Source organism: Gorilla gorilla, chromosome 1, assembly GCF_029281585.2.
Source record: "Gorilla gorilla gorilla isolate KB3781 chromosome 1, NHGRI_mGorGor1-v2.1_pri, whole genome shotgun sequence".
Taxonomy (NCBI): Eukaryota; Metazoa; Chordata; class Mammalia; order Primates; family Hominidae; genus Gorilla; species Gorilla gorilla.
Window position 1 is genome coordinate 214235595 of NC_073224.2, and position 24240 is coordinate 214259834.

A 24240-nucleotide genomic window follows, 5' to 3' on the forward strand; every position below is an offset into this window, starting at 1 on the left:
CACAGCTGGCAGAACTACGAATTGGTTTAACTACTTTGGAAATCTGGCAGCCTCCAACTAAAACTTAACATACCAATACAGTATGACCCAGCAATTCAAATCCTGGGTGTATTCCAACATAAACGACTCCTCATTTCCACCAAAAAACATGCACAGAAGTGTTCATAACTCTTAAACACCCCTGATGGGAATTTAAAATGGTGCAGCCGCTATAGAACAGTCTGGCAGTTCCTCAAAAAGTTACATGTAGAGCTACCAAAAGAGCCAGCAATTCCACTCCTAGGCATGTACCCAAGAGAAATGGAAACCTATGTCTACACAAAAGCTTATACATGAATGTTCGTATCAGCAAACAAACGTAGAAACAATCCAAACGTCTATCAGCTGCTGAATGGACAAATAAAATGTGGGATATCCACACAAAGGAATATTCCTAGGCAATTCCAAATAACACTAGGAATGAAGTACTGATAATACATGCTACAATGTGGATGAACCTTGAAACCTTATGCTTAGTGAAAGACGTCAGTCACAAAAGACCAGATACAGTATGATAGCATTTATATGAAATGTTCAGAACAGGCAAATCTATACAGAGACAGAAAGTAGATTAGTGGTTGCCTAGGGCTGGGGAAGGGGGGAAAGAGGATGAGAAATGAGGAGTAACTGCCATTGAGTACAGGGTTTCTTTCTGGTATGATACAACCAAATCCTGAAAATAAAAATGTCCAGGAACAGAACGGAAAGAAAAACAGGAAAAACAAACTAGTGTTCATGATACAATAACAAGGAAAAAAGCACACCATAAAAGAGTACACGCAGTATAATACAGAATTTTAAAGCAGACAAAACTAATCTACGGTGATAGAAGTCAGAATAGTGGCCACTCAGTCAGGCATGGTGGCTCACGCCTGTAATCCCAACACTGTGGGAGGCTGAGGCAGGAGGACCCCTTGAGGCCAGGAGTTTGAGACCAGCCTGGGTAACATAGCAAGACCTCATCTCTACAAAAAATTTAAAAAATTAGCCAGACGTGGTGTCCTGTGCTTGTAGTCCTAGCTACCCAGAGGCTGAGGTGGGAGGATTGTTTGAGCCCAGGAGTTAGAGGCTGCAGTGAGCTATGGTCACACCACTGCACTCCAGTCTGGACAACAGAGCTAGACCCCGTCTATATTTAAAAAAAGAAGAAAAAAAAAGTAAAAAAAGAACAGCAGCTACCCTTGGGGAGCTACAGACTAGGAGGGACCTGAGAGAACCTTTTAGGGTGATGGAAATGCTTTTAATATTGACCTGCATCGCAGTTACACAGAGGTAACTATACGTAAAATCCATTAGACTGTGCACTTAAGATTTGTGCATTTTAATGTAGACATGTTATAAGTTATACCCCAATTTTTAAAAAGTAATTTTAAAACAAAAAAAATAGAGGCTCAAGTTAGAAGACCAGGGTTCGATCCTGGCTGTCTGACCTCAGGTAGTCCCGGCCCTCTCAGGACCTGCCTCCCGGTCCTCAGACACTGGACCACAGGCTACAAAGGATCCAAGTGGCCTGGCAGTCTGAGATTCTGGGAATGCACATACCTATTTGTCACAGGGTTTGCTGGGAAACTTGGCAAGTGCTGCCATCAATGCGGTGAGAAGAAAAGGAGGCTGTTGCTGTAGGCTCAGCCTTGTTTCTAAGGAAGGAAAGGTCTTCGCAAAGTGGGCGGAACACGCTGCCACCAGGAGAGAATGTCAATTTCAATATGAATCATCTCCTACATCCCCAGCAACTTGCTCTGGGAATAGACACCCTGACTCACTCCTCTCCTGACAGGAACAAGACTTGTTGCTGAAATCTCAGATTCCAAGAGGACCAGCCCAAATACCCCCTTCGAAATGAAAAAGAAAGAAAGACAGAAAGAAATCAACCTAGTAACCAACCAGCAGTCACAGAACCCTGGGCAGAGACAAAGCAAACCCCTTTGTACTGATGAAGAGACGAGGCCCAGAGGAGGCCTGCTCACTCGGCTGCTGGCGCCAGAGTGGGGACACGAACCCAAGGCTCCTAACCTCCAATATTCTTTTGACAACAACTTGCTACTATATTTTCTAGAGAAATAAATTATGCTCTGTGCTAGTGGAAAGCCTTTTAAAGAACAAGAAAATGGCCAAGATGCATCTTAATTAGAAACTGCTTGGCAAAAAACTCTTTGAAGAAGGAAAGGGCAGAGTGTGGAGCGGTGAGTGGTCGGTCGGCGGTGTGCGTGCACATCACTGCAGCAGGCTAATTTTGAGGCGTGCTTTGCTCTGATGATCACCCCTTGGGCCCCAGGAATGTTCTGATCATCAGAAGGTGGCCGAGGAATTGTGCACATGTCACTCAAGGCCACAAGGAGACCACCATGGGGCCGTAGCATCTGTCTAACAGCAGGTTCTCTTATCTTCCTTGGGCTAAGGGCCTGGCTGTCAGTGACAGTCCTAAGCCATTTCCTCCGACTTTTATATCCTCTGGCCTCCGGATGGAGCTTTCAGGGCTCTCAAAGCATGTGACTACCAGGAAGGTTTGCTTGCTGCCCTTAAGCCTGACCCATTCTATCCAAGGAATTGCAACATCACCACTTACAAAGCTGATGACAGCTTTTTCTCAAAACAAACTCAAAGCCTGGGTCAGGAATGTGCACCGCGGCCTGCCAGAATCAGTGAGCAACATAACCCAACACTGAGTTTCCAGGAGCTATGGATTTTTTTTCTCCAGAACAAAACCTCCAAAAACCAAAACTCATCAAGTAGTTATGGTATTTTCAGCCAGATAAGTCAAATGTATACACCGGGAAGGGTGTGTATACCTGCAGGGAAGAAAAAAAATGTAATGTTTGGTGAAGGCTTACTATGTGCTAACCCTCCATTTCACAGGTGAGTAGACTGAGGTTCAGAGAAGTTTGTGACTTGCCCAATTTCACTCAGCTGGTAAGTGCTAGGGATGGGATTTAAACCCAGGCATATCTCTGAAGTCAAAGCTGCTACCTCCCAGAAACATACGTGGAGATCCATGGAAAACTAGGGAAGCAGCTGGTTTTCACAAACTATCTATCTGGCAACATCTGCAGTTCCCAAGGCAGCCACACTGGTGGAGTAACTCTCACCCCCACAAAAAGACCCACCAAGGCTGGTGTGTGTGTGTGGAGGGGGAGAGTATGAACAGTTTGCAGAAGGCACTACTAAGTCACACACCAAAAAGCAATTGTAAAAATGACATCTTGGGGCCTGGATTTATTCCCTCTTCAACATCATATTTGCTCCATTTACAAGGCAAAGATGATTTTTCTCTCTGCCAAGGCTGAACATTCCCAGCCTGTGAACTGAAAATCATGCTGTGTTCATTTTGCCTCTTAACTCACCCAAGGCCATAAATCATCACTCAAAATGGGGATTTGGCTGGCAGTTCTATTGGGGATTTGCGAGGCAGAGGCGGAATCCAATTTGGGGCTCCTCATGGTCATCCTGGGGCTGGCTCAGAGCAGGGAGATGTTACTTTTGGCCACACAAGCACAGAGAAGATGCCTGAACATCAGATCTGCTGACTAAGCAGAACTGCTACTTTTTACAGGGTCTGTCTGCTGATTCAGAGTGTACTCTGTGACAAGAGGTCAAGGCAGCTGCAGGGGATGAGAGGAATAGAGAACACAGCAAGACCCAGCCCTTACCCAGCCAAACCCAGGCCGAAGGACATGAGGGAAAATAGGGCACTCAGAGACTGCACTAGGCAATTTATTTATTCTACAAAATGTACTGAAAGCCTACTCTGTGCCAGGCACTGTTTCTTTCCTTGGACTATACTTATTCTCATTATTACTTTTTACAAACATAATAATGACAGCAGCCTACATTTTATGAATGTATATGGGCAGGTACTATACACCAGGTGTTTTACACACATCAACTTTCTTTAATCCTTACAGCTGTTGAGTGAAGTAGTTGTTATCCCCATTGTACAGATGGGGAAAATGAGGTGCAGAGAAGTTAAGAAATTCACCCAAAGTGACATGACTACAAAGTGGCAGAGACAGGATTCAAACTTAGGCTGGTCTAGTTCTCAAATCCATTCTCCTCTCTGTCCATCACACTGACAGCCAATGGTATGTTTTACAAGTACATTTGGCCTTGATCAACATTAACTTGTAATGCGTGGGTCCACCTAATCGCAAATTTTCTCTTTTTTTTTGAGATGGAGTCTCATTCTGTCGCCCAAGCTGGAGTGCAGTGGGGCGATCTCGGCTTACTGTAATCTCCACCTCCCAGGTTCAAGCAATTCTCCTGCCTCAGCCTCCCAAGTAGCTGGGTCTACAGGTGGGCGGCACCATGTCCAGCTAATTTTTTTGTATTTTTAGTAGAGACGGGTTTCACCATGTTGGCCAGGCTGGTTTCGAACTCCTGACCTCAGGGGATCTGCCCACCTTGGCCTCCTAAAGTGCTGGGATTACAGACATGGACCACTGGACCCAGCCAACGCAGATTTTCTTCTGCCTCTGCCATTCCTGAGACAGAAGACCAACCCCCACTTCCTCCTCCTCAGCCTGCTCAGCATGAAAATGATGAGGATGAAGACCTTTATGATGATCCACTTTCACTTAATGGACAGTGAATATATTTTCTCTTCCTTTATTTTCTTAATAACATTTAATTTTCTCTAGCTTATGTTATTGTAATACAGTATATAATACACAGAACATACAAAATATGTATTAACTTTTCATTATTGGTAAAGCTTCCAGTCAACAGTAGGCTAATAAGCAGTTAAGTTTCTGGGAAGTCAAAAGTTATACTCAGATTTTCAACTGTGCAGGGGGTTGGTGCCTCTTACCCCTGTGTTGTTCAAGGGTGAACTGTAGATGTTTTTAGGTTATTAGGCACGGATAAAAGATGTTCCTATGGTGGAAGAAAAGAGGGAAATCTGAGTCTTCTGTTTGACCCCTGAGTACTCAGCTGATGTCTAATAAATGATGATGCCTAGAGATGGGAGGCTGTAGACCCTGACCACGAATCACATGCCTTCCCTGGCCTTCCACTGGGGGCAGTGGTGTACAGGACGTGGCACACACTAACCCAGAGACCATTCCCCTACCCCACTGTGTTCTTGGCGGCCACTGTATGTGGTCACTGGGAGACATGGCAGCATGGTAATTTATGGCTTGGGTTTTGAAGTCCAGCGGAACTGGGATTAAGACTTTGCAAGTCCTCAAACTTGCCAAATCCCAGTCTCCTCATCTGTGCAATGTGGATAAGATGGGTAATTTAGATTTTATAAGGGCTGTGAGGCAGACAAAGGGAATACAGCTATGGGCTGGACGTAGTGGCTCCCGCCTGTAATCCTAGCACTTTGAGAGGATCACTTGAGCACGGGAGTTCAAGATCAGCCCAGGCAACATAGCAAGACCCCGTCTGAATTAATTAAGAAATATATATATTTTAGAAAGAGAGTGAATACAGCTATGGTGCCTGGCATAATGTATGTGCAAGGAATGGGTTCTTGGGCCCGAAATCATACACCTCCTAAGAGACAGTTTCCCCCTGCTAATGCTCTGAGGATTTCTAGTTGCTAGTGGTGACTTGGCCATGATGGGCAGAGCTCTGTTTTGACAGCATGGCCTTGAACGATCTAGCTGATCTCAGAGTGTGAGGCACAAAGAGCGCTGCACTGAGACTCAGGCCACCAGAATTCCAGTCCCGGTCCCCCAGTTAACATTCTGGATCACACCAGGCAAGCCCATTCCCCTCTCTGAGCCTTGGTTTCCTCAACTCTAAATGAGGGGGTTGGACTCGCCATCAAAGAACCCTTCTAGGGGTGACATTCCAGGACTCTGTGGCCCTTGACAATTTCCCCTGCTGCCAAGGGAGGATGAATTTCTCACGGACTACACAGATTTATTGGAAAGATGGATATCTGTTAAGTACTTTCAAGGCTGGCCAGCTGACCCCCATTGGCCATTGGCAGGAGGCTGATTTATTCCAAGATTGTGAACCCTAACCTTCCCTACCTCCTCCTGTTAAAAGTTCCAGTGTAAGCTGCTTAAATGAAGTTGTGAGAGGTACACAGCCTACCAATGATCGGCTCACCCAAGATTTCTGCCATGGGCATTTGAGGGCTGGGGGAAAAAACAGGAGGAATCAGGGCTGGGAAAGCCCTGAAGTCCTCATGTGGGTTCCTGGGTCCAGGGGACTTGGACGCTCACCCCAGTCAAAATGGGAGCAGCACACACTGTTCTAAGGGTTTTGCAGCATCCTCATCGAAGGTGACACTTGATGAATGCTTCCTATGTGCTGTGCATGAATATAAGCACTTCATGTGTGTGAACTCATTTTGTTCTCAAAACAGTCTTGTGAAGGCGGTACCATTATTGTTCCCACTTTATAGATGGGAAAACTGAGGCCCAGAGAAGTTAAGAAACTCGCCCAAGGTCATGCAGTGGCAAAGCAGCATGCAAATGCAAACCATCTGGCCCCAGAGTCCAAGTTCTTTTTAATTGTTGTTGTTGTTGTTTTTGAGACAGAGTCTCTGTTGCCCAGGCTGGAGGGCAGTGGCGCATTGCAACCTTGGCTCATTGCAACCTCCACCTCATGGGTTCATGCGATTCTCCTGCCTCAGCCTCCCGAGTAGCTGGGATTATAGACACATGTCACCACGTCCAGCTAATTTTTGTATTTTTAGTAGAAATGGGCTTTCACCATGTTGGCCAGGCTTGTCTCGAACTCCTGACCTCAAGTGATCCACCCACCTCGGCCTCCCATAGTGCTGGGACTACAGGTGTAAGCCACTGCACCCGGCTGAGTCCATGTTCTTTAGCTAGCTTATTTAATATTCCCCCAAAGCCTAGCAGCAGGTGTAACATCTATACCCTTTTACAGGCGAGGAAGCTGGGCCTCAGGGTACTGAGCCACTTCACGGCTGGTTCCTCCCCTGCCTCCCCTGACTCTGCCATGCATTCTTCAAGCTGCAAATTCACCTCTGTGACATAATGGCAATAACAGCACCCCCCGATCAAGTGCCTGCTCTGTGCCTGGCACGGGGCTAAGCCTTTGCAGGTCTCCTCTCTAATCCTCACAACAGACTGGAGGCGGGACCCCTGCCCCACTCCACAGCCCCTAAGCAGTAACCCAGAGTTTCCACCCAGGCCTGTCTGGATTCAAAGCCCATGCTCTTTCTGCCACCCAGCCAGACAATAACTGCCCTGTCTGGCCACCTCTCAGCAGAGGAGAAAGAGGCAGATATGCGCCGGGCGCAGTGGCTCATGCCTGTAATCCCAGCACTTTGGGAAGCCGAGGAGGGAAGATCACAAGGTCAGGAGTTTGAGACAAGCCTGACCAACATGGTGAAACCCCGTCTCTACTGAAAATACAAAAATTAGCCGGACATGGTGGCACACGCCTCTAATCCCAGCTACTCAGGAGGCTGAGGCAGGAGAATCACTTGAACCTGGGAGGCAGAGGCTGAAGTGAGCTGAGATCGCACTACTGCACTCCAGCCTGGGCGACAGAACAAGACTCCATCTCAAAAAAAAAAAAAAAAAAAAAAAAAGAGGCAGAGATCAGCCTTAGCCTGAGCCACAAGGTGAGGAACGGGCTGCATCCTCTTTGTTGGTGGCCACTGGGGTTTGGGGAACATCTTCTGACAGGGCCTGCTGAGCCGGATGTGGGTAAAAAGAAAGCCACTTTGACACTGACTTGCTTAGGACACAGAAACTGGCTTCAGAGACACCTCACCCAGAGATCTTATCTTTAAAGTAAGAATAGATTCAAGGAAGGGCAAGTGGGCGACTGGGAGGGGGATTCACTTGGTGAAGTGCCGCACCGGGAGACCAGGCTTGGGCATCCGACTGCCCTCGCTGCAGCTCCTGTAAATCTCAGCAAAACTAGGCACCTGTGTGAACTCATTACCCTTCCCCACACACAGCCCTGCCAGCCCTGCAGGCCAGGGACGAGGCCGTAGGAGCCAGTGTCCAAGCCGAGCACCAGGAGGCGGGGCACTGCTCAGGGTCTCCTCGTATACCCTACTCAGCCAGCACAGCAGAATGGGCACAACCTGCCACCTGACTGCACCCAGTGTCCCATGTCTGCAGGGCTCAGCCTATAGGGAGGACATTAAATGTCCAGGAATGATGCAACCCAGCAGCCCCCATGAGTCCAGAAAAGAAGGTGGGTGACAAGCTGCTTCATTCAGGCCAGTTTATCTCCTACCTTCAGGAATAGTCTAGCTTCAATGCCCCTCATGGGTTCACCCCAACTAGAACCCCTCTCAGGCTCCAAGAATGCCCCTCAGCCCTCATCCTTTGGGTGTGTACCCATAAGCCTCCGTATCCTGTGACCCATTTGTGGTGACAGTAATCTGAGCTACTACCTACGAACAGGTTCTATTTGTCAGACAGTCCCTAAGCCAGGATTTGAGTGTATCATTAGTTCCAATTTACAGAAAAACTCAGCCTTGGAGAGAAGTGACTTGTCCAAGGTCACACAACCAGGAAGTAGTAAAGTCTGAATTTAAATCAGGTCTGCCGGAAGTTCCAGCCCGTAAGGACTGTCCATGTCAGCACTTGTGGTCACCCCCACTTGTCCCTCTCTCTGAGAGCACCTAGACAGACCCCCAAAAGGCTCCAGGAAGGGTTGCCAGTGCATGTCTTGGCAGAGTTGGTAGAACTTTCGCTGTCCCATTTATCCCTGTATCCCCAGCAGTCAGCACCAGGCACTGGCACCTAACAAGTTACATATGGAGTGAAGGAGTCAATCAAGACTGGCTCTCCCCACCCAGTGCCTGGTCCTCATGCATCTCCCTTTCCCAGGTGCCAGCCGCCCACTGCGGCTGATCTGCTGGCTGCAGAGGGAAGGCTCTGCCTCACTGCTAGGAATGCTACATGTACTGGATGACAGGGCTCCCTGGGCCCTGCCAAGGCCACTCCTGAGACAGACAACCCAAGGGACCTCAGAGCCTGCCACGGGCTCACTGGGACAACTGCCAACCTCATTTATTACAACAGAAATCATAAATCACTCATGTAGACATGGCCCTTTGCTTGTTCGTACATACTCATTTATATCCTTATAGCAGTCCCAGTATGAATGATGAACTAAAAGGGGCCAAGAGAGGTTAAGTGCCTTGGACTTGGCCACACAGCTCAGGACAGAGTGAGGACTTGCGCCCAGGTCATCTGATTCTAACTCCGGGTTCTTTCCACCATTCCAGACGGCTCAAGCATGCGCCACCAGGCTTGATGACTGGAAAGGGGCCAGAGGGTTGAGATTTAAATCCCAGGCCCTGAGGAATTTTACAAAATGGAATCCCTCCCAGAAGTGTTTCCTGTGATGGTATAAGCAATAGCTGCGCCCATGCTGTGTGCAGTTTCAGGAATCAACAGCCCCTCCCACCCCACCACCAATTCCCTGAATATTTGCAAACTGTGTTTAGAGAGAAGGAGGAAGCTTTCTTGATAATGTCCCTGTTTATACTAACAGCAAAAGCTCCACAACTTTGATGGGATCCGCACCAGCAATCTTTCCCCAGGGCTGATGTAGGATATGTGGGGAAGTTCTGTGTTCTAGGCAGGTAAGACAGCCAGGTTCCTAATGGGAATCAATACATCTCTTTAATTCATATTAGAAGTAAAAGAAACATCTCTCTTCCTCCCATTTGACTCAGGAATTCATCTCTAAAAATCCATCCCGAGACAAAATTTTACGCACAAAGATAAGTCATGCATTATTTTTAATAGCAAAAAAATGGAAACAATCTTTGCCCAACATTAGCAAGATAGTTAAATGAATTATGGCATATCCATACAATCACAGACACCGTTAAAACATCCTTTATGAAAACATTTAGATGACTTTGGGAAACACGATATAACACGAAGTCAAAAAAAAAGCAGAAAGGACATAAAATGGTATATAAAAGGAAAAAAAAGCAGAAAGAAGAAAAGATTGAGAGGAAATAAGCAAAGATGTCAATGGAGGCTGCATCTACAGAGCAGAACAGATTTTTTTTTTTTGCCTGATTTGCACTTTTTTGATACTTTCCTTTTCCCCCATACACTCCTAGGATAATGAGAAAAATAAATACATAAAGCTGCCCCAGTCCACACCCCACTTCCCGCAAGGGGAGTGAAATGTCTGAACAGTCAGACAGGTGACGATCTGACTGGTGAAGGGGAGGAGGGCAGATTCCTGTCACTCTTTCCATAACATGGACATCTCTGATAGGGCTGCACACGATGGGGGTGATGGGGGGATATCCCTTGTAAATTTGCCTTGAAGATTTTCCTGGGAATTTCCATCTCAGACTCAGTTATTTGGTTCCTGACTTCAGGAGCCTGTATCTGTAAGGGGTGAGGAATCCAGGTACGGGACTGCCCCTCTCCAGCCCCACACCACTCCTTTCCCTCAAAGGAGATGGAGGCCAGGCTGCAGACAAGGGGGCTGGCAACTTGCATGGGTGTTACTCTTGGAATCTGAGCCCATGCCCACAAGAAGGCACCTTGCAGTCCCTCTGAGCCACAGAGAGAGACTCCCAAGGCTCTGGGTTAGGAGAATCCTGTGGCTGGAGGAGGACAAAGACACCAGCAAGTGTGGCTGCAGATAAAATACAATGAGTTGCCAGGCAGTAGCAGGCCCCATGCCCCATGCCCCCGCTCCTGATGTGCGGCTGCTCCACTTGGCTTCCGAGTAGCTTGTGAGCCATGACTCTATACCCTTTTGTTTTTGCTGCTGTTGTCGTTTTGAAATGGGGTCTCAATATGTTGCCCAGGCCGGACCTGAACTCCCAGGCTCAAGGGTTCCTCCCACCTCATCCTCCCAAGTGACTGGTACTACATGTGAAGGCCACCACACCAGGCCCCCCGCCCCGACTCTAAATAGCATGTACCCAGCCCCATCAGATACGTGTTCAGCAATCTACGAAAACATGCAAGACCATTTCACGGCCACACTCCAGAGGAGTGGATTTAAACCTGGTCCTCTGTGTCCTTTGGGTCTCCAAACCTCCACGGAAACAAATCTCCATCCTTCACTATCCCTACTCCCATTTCCAAGTTTCTTCACTCTAAAAAATAAATGATAATTTCATACAAAGCAGTCTCTAAGGCTAGAGAGAAGCATATAGGATTCCCCCTAAATCTAGGAGGACTCAGAAGCCTGAACAGCCCAGAGGAAACACAGACTTGGAAGGCCCCAGATCTGGAGAACTGTGGAGCCCCCACAACTCAGGAGGTGAAAAGCCAAAAGTAAAATTCCACTCAGCCACTGGCGGGGCGGTGGGTCCCTCCCGATATCAAAGTGGTTTGAATCGACTCACCGAACATGTTACCCTCGTAGCCATCTTTTGTTAGTGGACGGAGTTCGTTTTTCCCCATTGCATAACGCTTATAGCTCTGCCAAGCAAACTGCATCATCTGCAAGAAAAAGCAGCACAGAGAGAACCTCAGTGTGACGATTCCTGGCAGTGCGCACTGGCCGCCTGGCTTTGCCCTTTGCAACAGGATTTTAAACTACGTCGAAAAGATAACCTTCCAAATTTTCCAAATTGAAGAAAGTGACTTCCTCTCAACATGATTTTATTTGTACAGTTATAGCTGCTGGGAAGGTCATTCTTCTTAGACAACGCCATGTGTCTAGGGCCTACCCACAGATTTCTTAGAGAAGACAGAAAAAGCACTAAATTCTAGATATCCTTCAGTGCCAAAGTGAAAAGTCACCTCTTCCAGGAAGCCTTCCCTGTTTTGCTCTGGCTTAAAGTCATCCTCCGAAGCGAAGGAAAATGAGTGCTTGCTATAATGGAACACTCCCGAGCTAGGTATTGTTAACCCATTTTATAGCTAAGGAGACGGGTTGTAGACATGAGGTAACTCATCCGAGATCACTCAGTGAGTCAGTGAGAATGCTGGGAATTGAGCCACCCCTCTGGCTCCAAAGCCTTAGGTCTGTCCCCAAAGCCTTGGTTTTGTCCCCTAAAATCACCATACGAGTCTCTTTGAACTCCTTTGACCTACCCTGGCCTCCCATGCACTCCAGCTCACCCCAGTTACTTGTTGTTCCTCTGGCTCTGGATCATAAACTCCTTGAGGCTAGAAACAACACTTGCCTTGCCTCAGTTTCTCCCACAGCAACCAGCACAGGGCTTGGCACGATGGATGCCTATGGACTGCCACCCAGAGTATGCACAAGTTCTTCCTATGTGGACTGTCACCCAGAGTATGCATGAGTTCTTACTATGCAAGGCAGCTGCATCAGCTCTCAGGAGTGTCACGCCAGCACCTTGCTCCCCAGCTGCCCCAAGACCTTCAGACTGAAGCAGAAGCAAGGTGACAGTCCACCCCCAACCCTGCGCTGCAGCCCCCAAGGTCTCCCTCACTTGCCTTTATGGTGTGCCCCTTTTCCCTTGGCATGGCTGGCTGCAGAGGGAGCACAACACAGCAGAGTTCTGGGGTGACCCGTGGAGCAGAGGAGGAGCCAGGGGCCCGCGGTGGCAGCAGAGCTGAGGCGCAGGTGGATGGGGAGGCAGCCTAGTGTGCTGGGAAATACTCAGGCTCCCAGATCAGAGATGCCGAGGTTCTAATCCCACCTCTGCTGCTATCTCTGTGACTTTGGCGTGAAATCAGTTGCATCAGCTGAGATCTGCTTTAGCAAGGGACAAGGCAGGCCTTGCCACCATCCTGATAGGTTTAAATGAAAAAGTGTAGTGGCAATGCCCAGTTTCCGACCAGACACAGCAAGTGATTGACAAGCACTAGCTCGATTTCCTCCTTGACCTTTAAAATACTGGCTCTCCAAGCCTCATCTATCCACCCCTCCTTTCATCCAGTCTCTTAGTTCTCAAATGTTAGCTTGCATCAGAATCACTGGGGGGCTTGTTAAAACAGACTGTTGGGCCCCCCCAGGCTTGGCCAGACATGTGGCTTCCCATGTGACACACAAGCAAACGTCATGGTAACACAGCCAAGGGCTTGGCATGGGCTTTGAGTCCTGGTTCCATTCCTCTGTTATTTTCTACTTATCTTGAATTGGCAATAACGACAAATAGTTGCCAGGCATGAGTGCTTGAGAGAAAATGGCCTCCTCCTTCAGTCTCTCTTATCTGAGGGCTCTATTAAGTCAGTATCGGGGGAGAGAGGGCAGGTGGCTGGGGGGCTGGCGGGGGCAAGCAGCAAGCTGTTAAAGCATAAATGACAGCAGAAAAGGAGGAGAGGTCTAAGCAGGGGGCCACACCCTACCCTGAAAATTTCCCCTACCTAGAGAGAGAGAAGTGGGTGTTCCGGAGTAACTACGAGAATCATAGGTATCTACGTGGTCTCAAAGAAGCTGTCACTGCAGGAATGTGAGGTTTGGAACGTGGCCCGTTTTCCTAGTCATCCATACCAAGGGAGGGAATGAAGGCACAAAACATCCCAGCATCGCTGGGGACTGAATTCACAAGGCAATCAGAGCTGCCTCTTCTTGCTTTCGTTCCTTCAATGCACACGTGCCTCCCGACTCCGACCATGGGTGGCTCAGCCTAGGTGCTGGGTGAGCAGGGGACAGGGGATGAAGGGGACAGCCTCCTAGCCAGGTGGTCCTTCTCTCTCTCCCTAACACACCCTAAGCAAGCCCCTACCAGGTATCCTGTCCTGTGTCTGGGCTATAGCCATGGTGGTAATGCACTTCCAGCCCCTACCCCCCACCCCCCTGCCAACTGCCCATCTTCCTTCAGGTCCCAGCTGAAAGGGCACTTTTGCAGGGAGACCTTCCTCCCAGCCTGAAGTCATCCTTCCCACATTCCTGATGCAGACCCATGGTGGCCTGCAGTCAAGCTTTTATACCTGCAACTATTTGGTCAGACCCTCCACCCCCATTCACTGCTACATGCCCCACAATGCATCCAAGGACTGGCACAAAGAAGGTGCTTGTTAAGTATTTGCTGAATTGGCTCTGGAGCTTAACACGTGGCTGGAAGACTCAACGTGGACCACACACTTCACAGGTAAGACATATTAACAGGCAAACAAGCCAGAGAGGAGGGGCTGCTGGGCAACAGGTGTTCAGAAGGGGGCAAGTGTGTGTCTCAAGGGAAGCTTCGTGGACAGATGAACAAGAGTTCTGATGGACAGGTAGGACTATGAGGGGCACAAGAAAGGGTGACCTACAGAAAGGCTAATGTTTTCACTCTGGAACTGGTGATGTGTGCCGTGGGTAATACCCGGACTTTAGAGATGGACAGTTCCTGCTGTCATGCTTAGGCAGTTCTAAGACCTCAAAGGTCTCCTGGGAAGTTCCTTAATAGTAGTCTCTTTTTTTTTTTTTTTTTGAGATGGAGTCTCGCTCTGCTGTCCAGGCTGGAGTGCAGTGGCGAAATCTCAGCTTACCACAACCTCTGCCTCCCAGACTCAAGCAATTCTCCTGCCTCAGCCTCCCGAGTAGCCGGGATTACAGACACGTGCCACCACGCTCAGCTAATTTTTGTATTTTTAGTAGAGATGAGGTTTCACCATGTTGGCCAGGTTGGTCTCAAACTCCTGACCTCAAGTGATTTGCCTGCCTCGGCCTCCCAAAGTGCTGGGATTACAGGTGTGAGCCGTGTGAGCCACCGTGCCCGGCCAGTGGTATCTTTTTGAACACTCTCAGTGATGGGCTGCTCTCCACCTTCCCAGGCCCATTTGATTGTGGAGTTTCACAAAGTTCTTCTTTAATCAATTGAAATCTGTTTTCCCTTATGGGCCACAGGGGAGACAATTCTTCCTGCTTCCATACCACAGACCTTCAGCCACGGGGAGCCAGCTCTTGAAGTGCACTCACCTATTGAGCCCTCTGAAACTGCAGACCCACATGACATAGTGTTCTTCCAGGAGCCCCACACCTCTGTCACTCACTTGTCGTGGCTGGCTGTTCTTTTGGAAATGAGCAGAAACCAAAGTGCACACTCGCTCTGGTCACCTCTGTGCCAGATTGTGTAGGTGTGGACTTGTCATTTGTCCCTAATAACTTCCATCTCTTTGGACTCTGCCTATCATTCCATGCTGTAAGGATCTCTCTGGTTCCAGATCCAACCTTTCTGGAACAAGATCTTATTCAACATGTGTGTCTGCCTGCTTTGCATAATCTGCAGACTTGATGGGACTGCTATCTGCATCTACCCTCAGGTTTTGAACGGAAACATAAACAGCCAGCTGAGGACTAAGTTGGGAAAACAGCCTCAGGAGTCTCTCTCCTGGACCCAGCTCTGTTCTTTGTTTGTTTGTTTTGATGTCATTCATCAGCAAATAAGAAATCTGCCAAGCAATCTGTACAACCCCCGATTCTCCATTTTTGTACACCAAGATATTGTGAAAGACAGGCTAAAATATAAAAACACTCTGCCCTAGTACAGCTAGTACAGAAAAATAAATTGCTTTTTTTTTTTTTAAGGCAAATAGGGGGTTAGACTAACATGAGAACCCATTTTGGCTCCTACGGATCATCATTTTTAATCCTAAATGCTTGCAAATCACTAACTTAAAAACCTATTAGTCCCACTAGGATGGCCATACTAAAAAAGATGGACAATGAAAAGTGTTGGCCAGGATATGCTGAAATCAGAACCCTCATACATGGCTGGTTGGAATGAAAACGGTGCGGCCACTTTGGAGAACAGTTTGGCAAAAAAAGTTAAATATGGAGTTACCATATGACCTAACAATTCTAATTCTAGGTACGTACCTGTGCAGAAAAGTTAATGCAGCAGGTCTTAGACGTCTGTCCCCAGAAAGGCCTGCTTGCGAGGTGGGTCCTCAGCTGGTGTCTAGGAACCTGGGTTTTGCGAGTGCTCCTATCAGTCTCTAACTGATAAAGGTGGTGTCCTGTGTCTGGACCGTTTGTACAATGTGGCTTATGCTAAACGGCTACTTTCCTTCTGGAGTGTGGAATGCTGGTACTTGTTAGGAAGGGGGTGCCTACCTTGGGCACCGAGTCTCTAAAGAGCTTCCCTGGTCGATAACACCTTATACATCTTCACTGGGAGAGAACTCTTGGAAGCCTGCACCTGGTTTCCTCTGGATTGTCCCCATCCACTGTTTCCTTTGCTAATTTTGCTCTGTAACCTTTCTTTTTTTCTTTTTCTTTTCTTTTTTTTTTTTTTTTTTTTTTTGAGATGGAGTATTGCTCTTGTTGCCCAGGCTGGAGTGCAATGGTGCGATCTCAGTTCACCGTAACCTCCACCTGCCGGGTTCAAGTGATTCTCCTGCCTCAGCCTCTTGAGTAGCTGGGATTACAGGCATGCTTTTTTTCTTTTTTAGTAGATTTTTTTTTATTTTTAGTAGAGAAGGGGTTTCTCCATGTTGGTCAGGCTGGTCTCAAACTCCTGACCTCAGGTGATCTGCACGCCTCGCTTCCCAAAGTGCTGGGATTACAGGCGTGAGCCACCGTGCTCGGCTGCTCTGAAACCTTTCACTGTAATAAATCATCGCCATGACAAGAACTATGGGCTGAGTCCTATGAGTCTTCCTAGTGCATCACTGAACCCAGGGGTGGTGTCTTGGGAACCCCTGACACATACCCCAGAAAGATAACAACATACAGCCACACAAAAACTTGGATACAGATGTTCACAGTGGCACTATCTGTAATAACCAAAAAGTGGAAACAGCCCAAATGTCCATTGATTGAATGGATCAACAGAATGTGGTATACCATGCAATGGAATATTATTCAGATGGAAAAAGGAAGAAGCACTGTCGTAGGCTACAGCATGGATGAAACTTGAGATACTACGATTAGTGAAAGATGCCAGATGCACAAATGCTACCTGGAGTATGATTCCATTTATAGGAAATGTCCAGCATAAGCAAATCCATCCAAGCAGAAAGCAGATTAGTGGTCGCCAGGGACTAGGGGAAGGGAGAAATGGGGAGTGACTGTTCACGGGCATGGGGTCTTTTCAGAGTAACGAAATTTTTCTACAATTGACTGTGGTAATTATTCACAATTTGTGAATATATTAAAATGACTGAGGCTGGGCGTGGTGGCTCACACGTGTAATCCCAGCACTTTGGGAGGCCCAGGTGGGCGGATCATCTGAGGTCAGGAGTTCAAAACCAGCCTGGCCAACATGGTGAAATCTTGTCTCTACTAAACATACAAAAATTAGCCGGGCGTGGTGGCAGGTGCCTGTAATCCCAGGTACTTAGGAGGCTGAGGCAGGAGAATTTCTTGAACCCGGGAGGCAGAGGTTGCAGTGAGCCGAGATTGCGCCACTGCACTCCAGCCTGAGCCACAGAGCGAGACTCTGTCTCAAAAATGAAATAAAATGACTAAAATTTATACTTTAAAAGTCAGATATTATGGTATATGAATTTTATGGTATGTGAAATATATATATGTGTGTGTATATATATATATATATATATATATTTTTTTTTTTTGAGACAGAGGTCTTGCTGTGTCACCTAGGCCTCTACCCAGAGGTAGGCTCTATCTCAAAAAAAGAAAAGAAAAAGAAAAAGAAAAATGTCACTCTTTTTGGAAATATACAATGAAGTATTTAAGGGTAGAGGACATTATATTTGCAACTTTCAAATTGGTTCGCAAGACAATATGTATGTACATGTGTATATATATATTATACATACAGTGTGCATATATATGATATATATGTAAAGCAAATGAGTGAAAAACAGAGAGAGAAAGCAAACAGGGTAAAAATTAATGTTAACGTTTGCAGAATCTGGGTGAAGGTAAACCTAAGATCCTTGCTAGGTTTTTGTAACTTTTCCGTAAGTCTGAAATGCTTTTTTTTTTTTTTTTAACTCATTTAGGAAATTTTACTGGAGGCTGTTATTTTCACCCAAATCTATACATTACACAATTCTATTTTCCTTCACTTTTTATAAATTACAACAGAATGTGGCCATTGTCACCATTGTCAGTCTCCCTGAAGTTCTTCTTAGCCCCCAGTTCCTCAATGGCCTGGATGGGTCTTCGTGTCCGTCTCACCAAGCCTGTTCCCCACGCTGGTCAGAGAAGGAAGAAGTCTGGTGAACAAATTAGGAACTAGCTATTTTGGTTTCTCCTTTTATAATTATATTACCATGCTCAAAGGAGGTGTCTGTTTTCTTCCTACTCCAAAAAAATTAAAAGGCTCCTTTGGTGGTTCTGAGAATTTTCTACAAGTCTCAGCTCAATTCAGGCTTCAGCCCTCATGCCCGCTTCTCCCACTTCTGGGTCACTCCCTTCTCTTGAACTCAGCTCTGTGCCCCTTCCTTCTCTCTTCTTCATAAATCCTTTCAGCTAATTTTAAAAACAAGGTTCACCTCTCCCTCTCTTGTCTCATCTCTCTCTCTCGTCTTGTTTCTCTCTCTCTCTCTCGTCTCCTCTCTCTCTTTTCTTGTCTCTGTCTCTCTACCTTTTAATGTATCAGAGGCACACAAGCTCACTGAAGAAAAGCAGAAAAAGAGAAGGAAAACAACTGCCCATTATTTAACAACCACCATTCCCATTTTGGCATCTTTCTCTCCAGGTACCTTTGTTTTTCCCTCTCATATTGTACCTTTGTTTCTTACCATAATTATGACATATTCCAATTTTATTACAAAGGCTTTGTAAACATCACTTTTAATAGCTATATAATAGCTTAGAAAGTGGGTTCATCATCATTTACTTCACCTCCTTCCCATATAATTAGACATTTTGGTGATTTCTAGTTTGGGGCTATTGTAAATAATGCCATAGTGAACATCTCTGTGCACATAACATTTTGAATAATTTTCTTAGACCAGAGTTTCTAAGAAGTTGCTAAGAAAAAACTTTTAAAGTTATTAATATGTAATGCCCTTTTAAGAGATTACAGCCAGACAGCATGTTTTGCCCACCACTGTGCAAAACTTGGTGAACAGGAAACTGTTTAACGATTTTGAGACAATACGGTAAAGTAGTTCACTTGGGGAGATAAAACTAACAAAATGAACAATCATCACTTACATCTGTGCAGCTCTTTGCATATTTTATCTCATTTGATTTGGCCAGTTCAGTGGGCTGGACAAGATAGATATTTGTTCCATTTGGAAATAATTATGCAAGGGCTAAAGTAGGAGATGTAAAGTAGTAAATAGGTATTAAAAATTATGTTTACAAATGTTTCATGATAGGCAAAAATGCTCAGTATATATTATTAGGTGGAAAGGCAGAACACAAAATTACATAGTATGAAATTCACTGGCCTATGTATGAGTGTTTACAAAAAAGACTAAAAGAAAATACACCAAATTCTTAACAGTGGTTATGTCTGATAGAAGTTTAGTGATTTCTATCTTTTTCTTCTTATTGACCTATATTTTCTGAATTTTCTACAGTGAATATCTAGAAAGGTTTTGTGGTGAAAAATACAGGTTGTTAAAATGAAAAACAAAAAGAAGACATCGTATGGTGCTACCCTTAAGTCAAAAGCAAGTGCCTGGGTGGTCAGCCATGGGGTAGGTCGGACCAAGTTAGGTTTTGATTAAAAAAAAAAAAGGAGGTCTTTACAGCAGGGAGTCAGAGAGAAGGTCACCCAGCAAGAGAAACAACATCAAACAGAAGCACAGATCCAGAACTCCAGAGTCAAAGAGAATTTTAAGACCAGAAACATCATCTATTCTCAAAGCCACATTTTATAAGAATATGGACTCAGAAAGGGAAGGGACTTGCCTCGGCCAGGACACAGACACTAATAGCACAGAGATAACCATGTCTCTAAGAAACATGGGCCAGGGCAGTGCAGTAGCTGACTGGGGAAAGGGCCAGAGCTACAGCAAGAGATACTCAGGACAGGTGCAAGAACATGACAGTCGGAACCAATCAACATGAGAACTACGCACCAAAAGAAACTGTACCCCTGTCCCCACTAGGTTCTAGAAACGCGCAATAGGCGGTCATTGTGTGTGTGCGTGTGTGTGCGTGTGTGTGTGTGTGTGTGTGTGTGTGTCCATGCTAGAGATAGAGGGTGGCTCTAGATGGTCTCTGGAAGCCCCTCCCTTCCTGTAGCCTGTGATTTATAGATTCAAACAGCACCTAACAATAGACCACAAAGCCTTCCCTTCACTCAAGTCTTGCAAAGGCAGAAAACAAAGCTCCAATGATAGAGAGATACAGGCAGAGCCATCGGAGCTGAATCCCAAGAAATCTCTTCAGTTCTTCCTCAAACAAAAGATGTTCTTGTCTACCTGAACAAATCAAAATGACACGGAATTTTTTAGTGCAAAATATTTACTAGTGTGAGGCAGAACATTATTATTTGGTTTAAGATTTTCTTTCTACCTGTCTCAGAGCTCAAGAGTTCTCTCCTGCAGAAAAGAGACTAGAATCGATCATCCAGGCACAGATGCCCACTCAGCTGAGGACCCCAGAACAATGCGATCAAGAGAGAAAGGATGCATTAGAGGAGGGGAGGACATGTGGGTGCCAGCAGACCACTCCCAGAGTGGAAAACTCCAAAGTTTGCGTTGGACAGTTCTCTGGGGGGACAACTTGGAAGGAAGGGGGTGATCATTGAATATTGAGACATTCTCCCCCACTTTAAAAAATCACACACATACACACAAGGCCGGCTCTGGCAGTGACCCAGAACCACAGTTGCTACATTCAAAGCTGCCAAGGAAGGAAATGGATTTTCCCAGTCATTAAAGACACGTGCTCACACCATGACGTGCAGCCTTACTGGCGTCTCCCAGCAGTGACACCTGGCCCCATTTGCAGGGGCCAAGTGGGAAGGGATTTGGTTTCTAATGATCCTGGGATCTAATGACTATGTAGACAGAGAGCTTAGAACATTGGGTTGATTTTTTTCTCCTCTTCCACTTTCAGCACAGTCCAAGGGAAGAGCTGACAGCTTGGTACCTAAAAACTATCCACGTTAGATTTTCTGATCCAGTTCCATTTATTGGGGCAACACAACATGACCTGGTTGGTGACCCCAGCGAGGCTCCTGCAAATACACAGCCCAGGTCTATCGCTCAGAAGCTGGGCACAGGCGGGGTTTGGTTGCCCTGGGAGGTGAAGCGGGGGAGTAGAAGGGGAGATGCTGCCTCCAACCCTCTCAGTTTCGGGTTTACTCAAGCTATTGAAAGGCCAATGTGGGAAATGAGCATGTGATACAACTCCCACCCACCTGAGGTCCAGACAGCTCACCCACATCCTGCCCATGGGGTTTCAGGTTTGAGCAGTCTCAGGAATCGCATCCTGTCTGCAGCTGTTTCTAAGGCATCAGGGTCGAGAGTGTGGGCCATACAGGCAGAGAAACCCTTGCTGCTCAAAGTGCTCCAGGGGCCAGGAGTAGGGCCACCCAGGGGGCACGTCAGAAACAGAGTACCTCAGTTCCACCCTCCCACCTGCTGAATCTGTAGCAGCATTTTAACAAGAGCCCCAGGTGATTCAAATGCACACTGAAGCTTGAGAGGCTGCTCTAGGGCTCTGCCACCTTACTGGCTGTGTGGCCTTGAGTGAGTGACTTAACCTCTGTAAGTCTCAGTTTCCTCATCTGTAAAAGGACAGAAATACTTAATCCTTAGAATAACCCTAAGAGTAAATAACAGATGTAAAGTGTTGAGCACAATGGCTCGTATATAATATGTGCTCAATAAAAAGCAGCCATGGCATGGATGTGGTGAAAAGTGAACACTTTTACACTGCTGGTGGGAATATAAGTTAGTACAACCACTATGGAAAACAGTATGGAGATTCCTTAAAGAACTAAAAGTAGAACTATCATTTGATCCAGCAATCCCACACTGGGTAACCACCCCCCCAAAAATAAGTCATTATATGAAAAAGACACATGCACACACATTTATAGCAGCACAATTTGCAATTGCAAAGATACGAAACCAACCCAAGTGCCCGTCGACCAATGAGTGGATAAAGAAAATGTGGTATATATACACCATAGAATACTACTCAGCCATAGAAAGGAATGAAATAATGTCCTTTGCAGCAACTTAGAAGGAGCTGAAGGCTCTTATTCTAAGTGAAGTAACTCAGGATTGGAAAACTAAATACTGTATATTCTCACTTATAAGTGGAAGCTAAGCTATGAGGACACAAAGGCATAAGAATGATATAATGGACTTTGGGGACTCAGAGTTGGGGGAAAGACTGCAGGGGTTGAGGGATAAAAGTCTACATATTGGGTACAGTGTAAACTGCTCAGGTGACAGGTGCACGAAAATCTCAGAAATCACCACGAAAGAACTTATCTATGTAACCAAAAACAACCTGTACCCCAAAAACTACTGAAATAAAATGAATCAATCAATCAATAAAAAGCAGCCACAGGATACTGCTATCCTATTAACGTATCCACTAAAAGAGAAGTATCTCTCCATCCACTTCTCTTTGTACCACCACCATGAGCACCACCCTAATCCAAACCACTCCCATCTCTCCATGGAACTCCTGCGACTGCCTCCTGACTGGCCTAGATGGGTCCTCCCTGGCTTCCTACACTGCTCTCCACATTGCAGCCAGGGTGGTTATTTGAAGTGCAAATTTATTCATATCTCTCTGCTTCATCCCAAACACACACCTAAATAAATTCCTTCTTGAGGCCCATCAGGCCCCAGGAAGTCACCCACTCACGCCTTCAGTCAGCTTATCCTCCCCATCTCTGCCACAGCCACGCTAGCTTTCTCTCTCTTTTCCTCAAGGAACCATGCCTCCCCCTGCCACAGGGCCTTTGCACACAATAGTCCCGCTCCTTGGACCACTCCTCCCTCCTCTTTTTGCCTGGTGAATTCCACTCATCTTTCAGTGCCCAGGCTTGGTTGCCACTTCCAAGAGAGGTCTTCCCTTCAGGTTGAATCACCCTATTATGGAGGATTATTAAAGTCAAAATTTTACATTAGTTGTGTGATTAATTAGTATCTATTTCCCCCCATGATTATGCAGGCTCCACGAGGCTCTGTTGGCTCCATTGCTCATTACTGCTCCCTAGCACCTAGGAGAGTACCCAGCACATAGAGACTTTCCATAAAAATATGTTGATTAAATGACTAAGGATGGTGACAACATGAGGCAACCTCTAGGGCTGCTCATGTCAAAGGATTAAGGGGGATGCCTGGGACAGAAGCACTCACTGCCTAGTGGCCTTGACTCAACAAGGATTTATCAAAGGCCCAATAAAGGGACAGCTCCAATTGTGAGGCCACAACAGCAAGAGCAGGTGAGACCCTTCCCGGCGAGGCTTTGGTCTTGGTGCAGCGTGCAGACAGACAAGAGCAGCTGCACAGAGAAGGCCACCAGACCTGGGAGCCATTGCATTGGGACAGGTCCCCAACCACTCTGTTCTATCACAGACTGGGTGTTAGGTGGGGGCAGGAAGACAGTGTGTGGGGGACAAAGATGAGTGACAGTGGGAAAGATCTTAGGTCACCCACAAGTGAAATTCCAATGCGAAATGGTTCAACAAAACCTGCCCATGTGCAGGTGTCTCTACCATTTCCAAAATGCTTTGCCTTTTTCATTTGAGCCTTACAGTCACCTGTGAGTTAGGCAGGGTAGGGGTAATCACCCCCATTTTACAGCAAAAGAAACCGCACTTCCACATACAGACGTTTATGGGACATATTGTGTCATGCACACTGCTAAGTGCTTTTGTATGCATGTGCACATGCCGTTTTCACCACATCTCCGTGACGTGCTCCTGGGGAGGAGGTAAGGCATAGCAGTTTAGAGCCTGGCTTTGGATCCTGGCTTTACCCAGCTGCGTGTCTTTGGACAAGATACTTAACCTCTCTGTGCCTCAATCTGTTCATCTGTGTAAAAATAATGATACTGTTATATTTACCTAGTGTTTTCCATGAGTCATCAGTGCTTTACATATAAACTCATTTAATCTTCACACTAATCTTATAGGATTGGTATAACATTACTCTCATTTTCAGGTAAGGAAACTGAGGCACTTGCCCAAGTATCATAGCAAGTAAGCAACAGAACCAGGATATGAATACAGGTGGTCTGTGCTCACGGCCACAATACTCCACTGCCTCACAGAATGGAGCAGTAACCGTGCCTGCCTTCTCTGGGTGCTGCAAGGATCAGTTACAATGCTAAGGCCCTCGACACAGCACCTGGGCACAGCATATTTCGCTAAGTGTTCGCAGGTGCTCCGCCTGCCCCGGGCTTCCCATTCATCGTCTTCCCTGCATCGGGAGACAGCACTGTCATCCTGCTGCTGGCTCACATCAGAAACCAAGTTCTCTCAAGTCTCCTTTTCTCCCCACCCAAATCCATTCAACAGGATTT

At 46.5% G+C, this 24240-nt stretch overlaps 1 protein-coding gene across 1 annotated transcript in view; it reads right to left on the minus strand.

Annotated features, from left to right (window-relative positions):
- Positions 1-24240, minus strand: part of MAN1C1 (mannosidase alpha class 1C member 1) — a 168083-nt gene that overhangs the window by 88559 nt on the left and 55284 nt on the right. The window contains exon 2 of the mRNA XM_004025196.5: positions 11318-11414. Within this exon, the coding sequence (XP_004025245.4) occupies positions 11318-11414 (97 nt within the window). The remainder of the gene's footprint in view (positions 1-11317; positions 11415-24240) is intronic.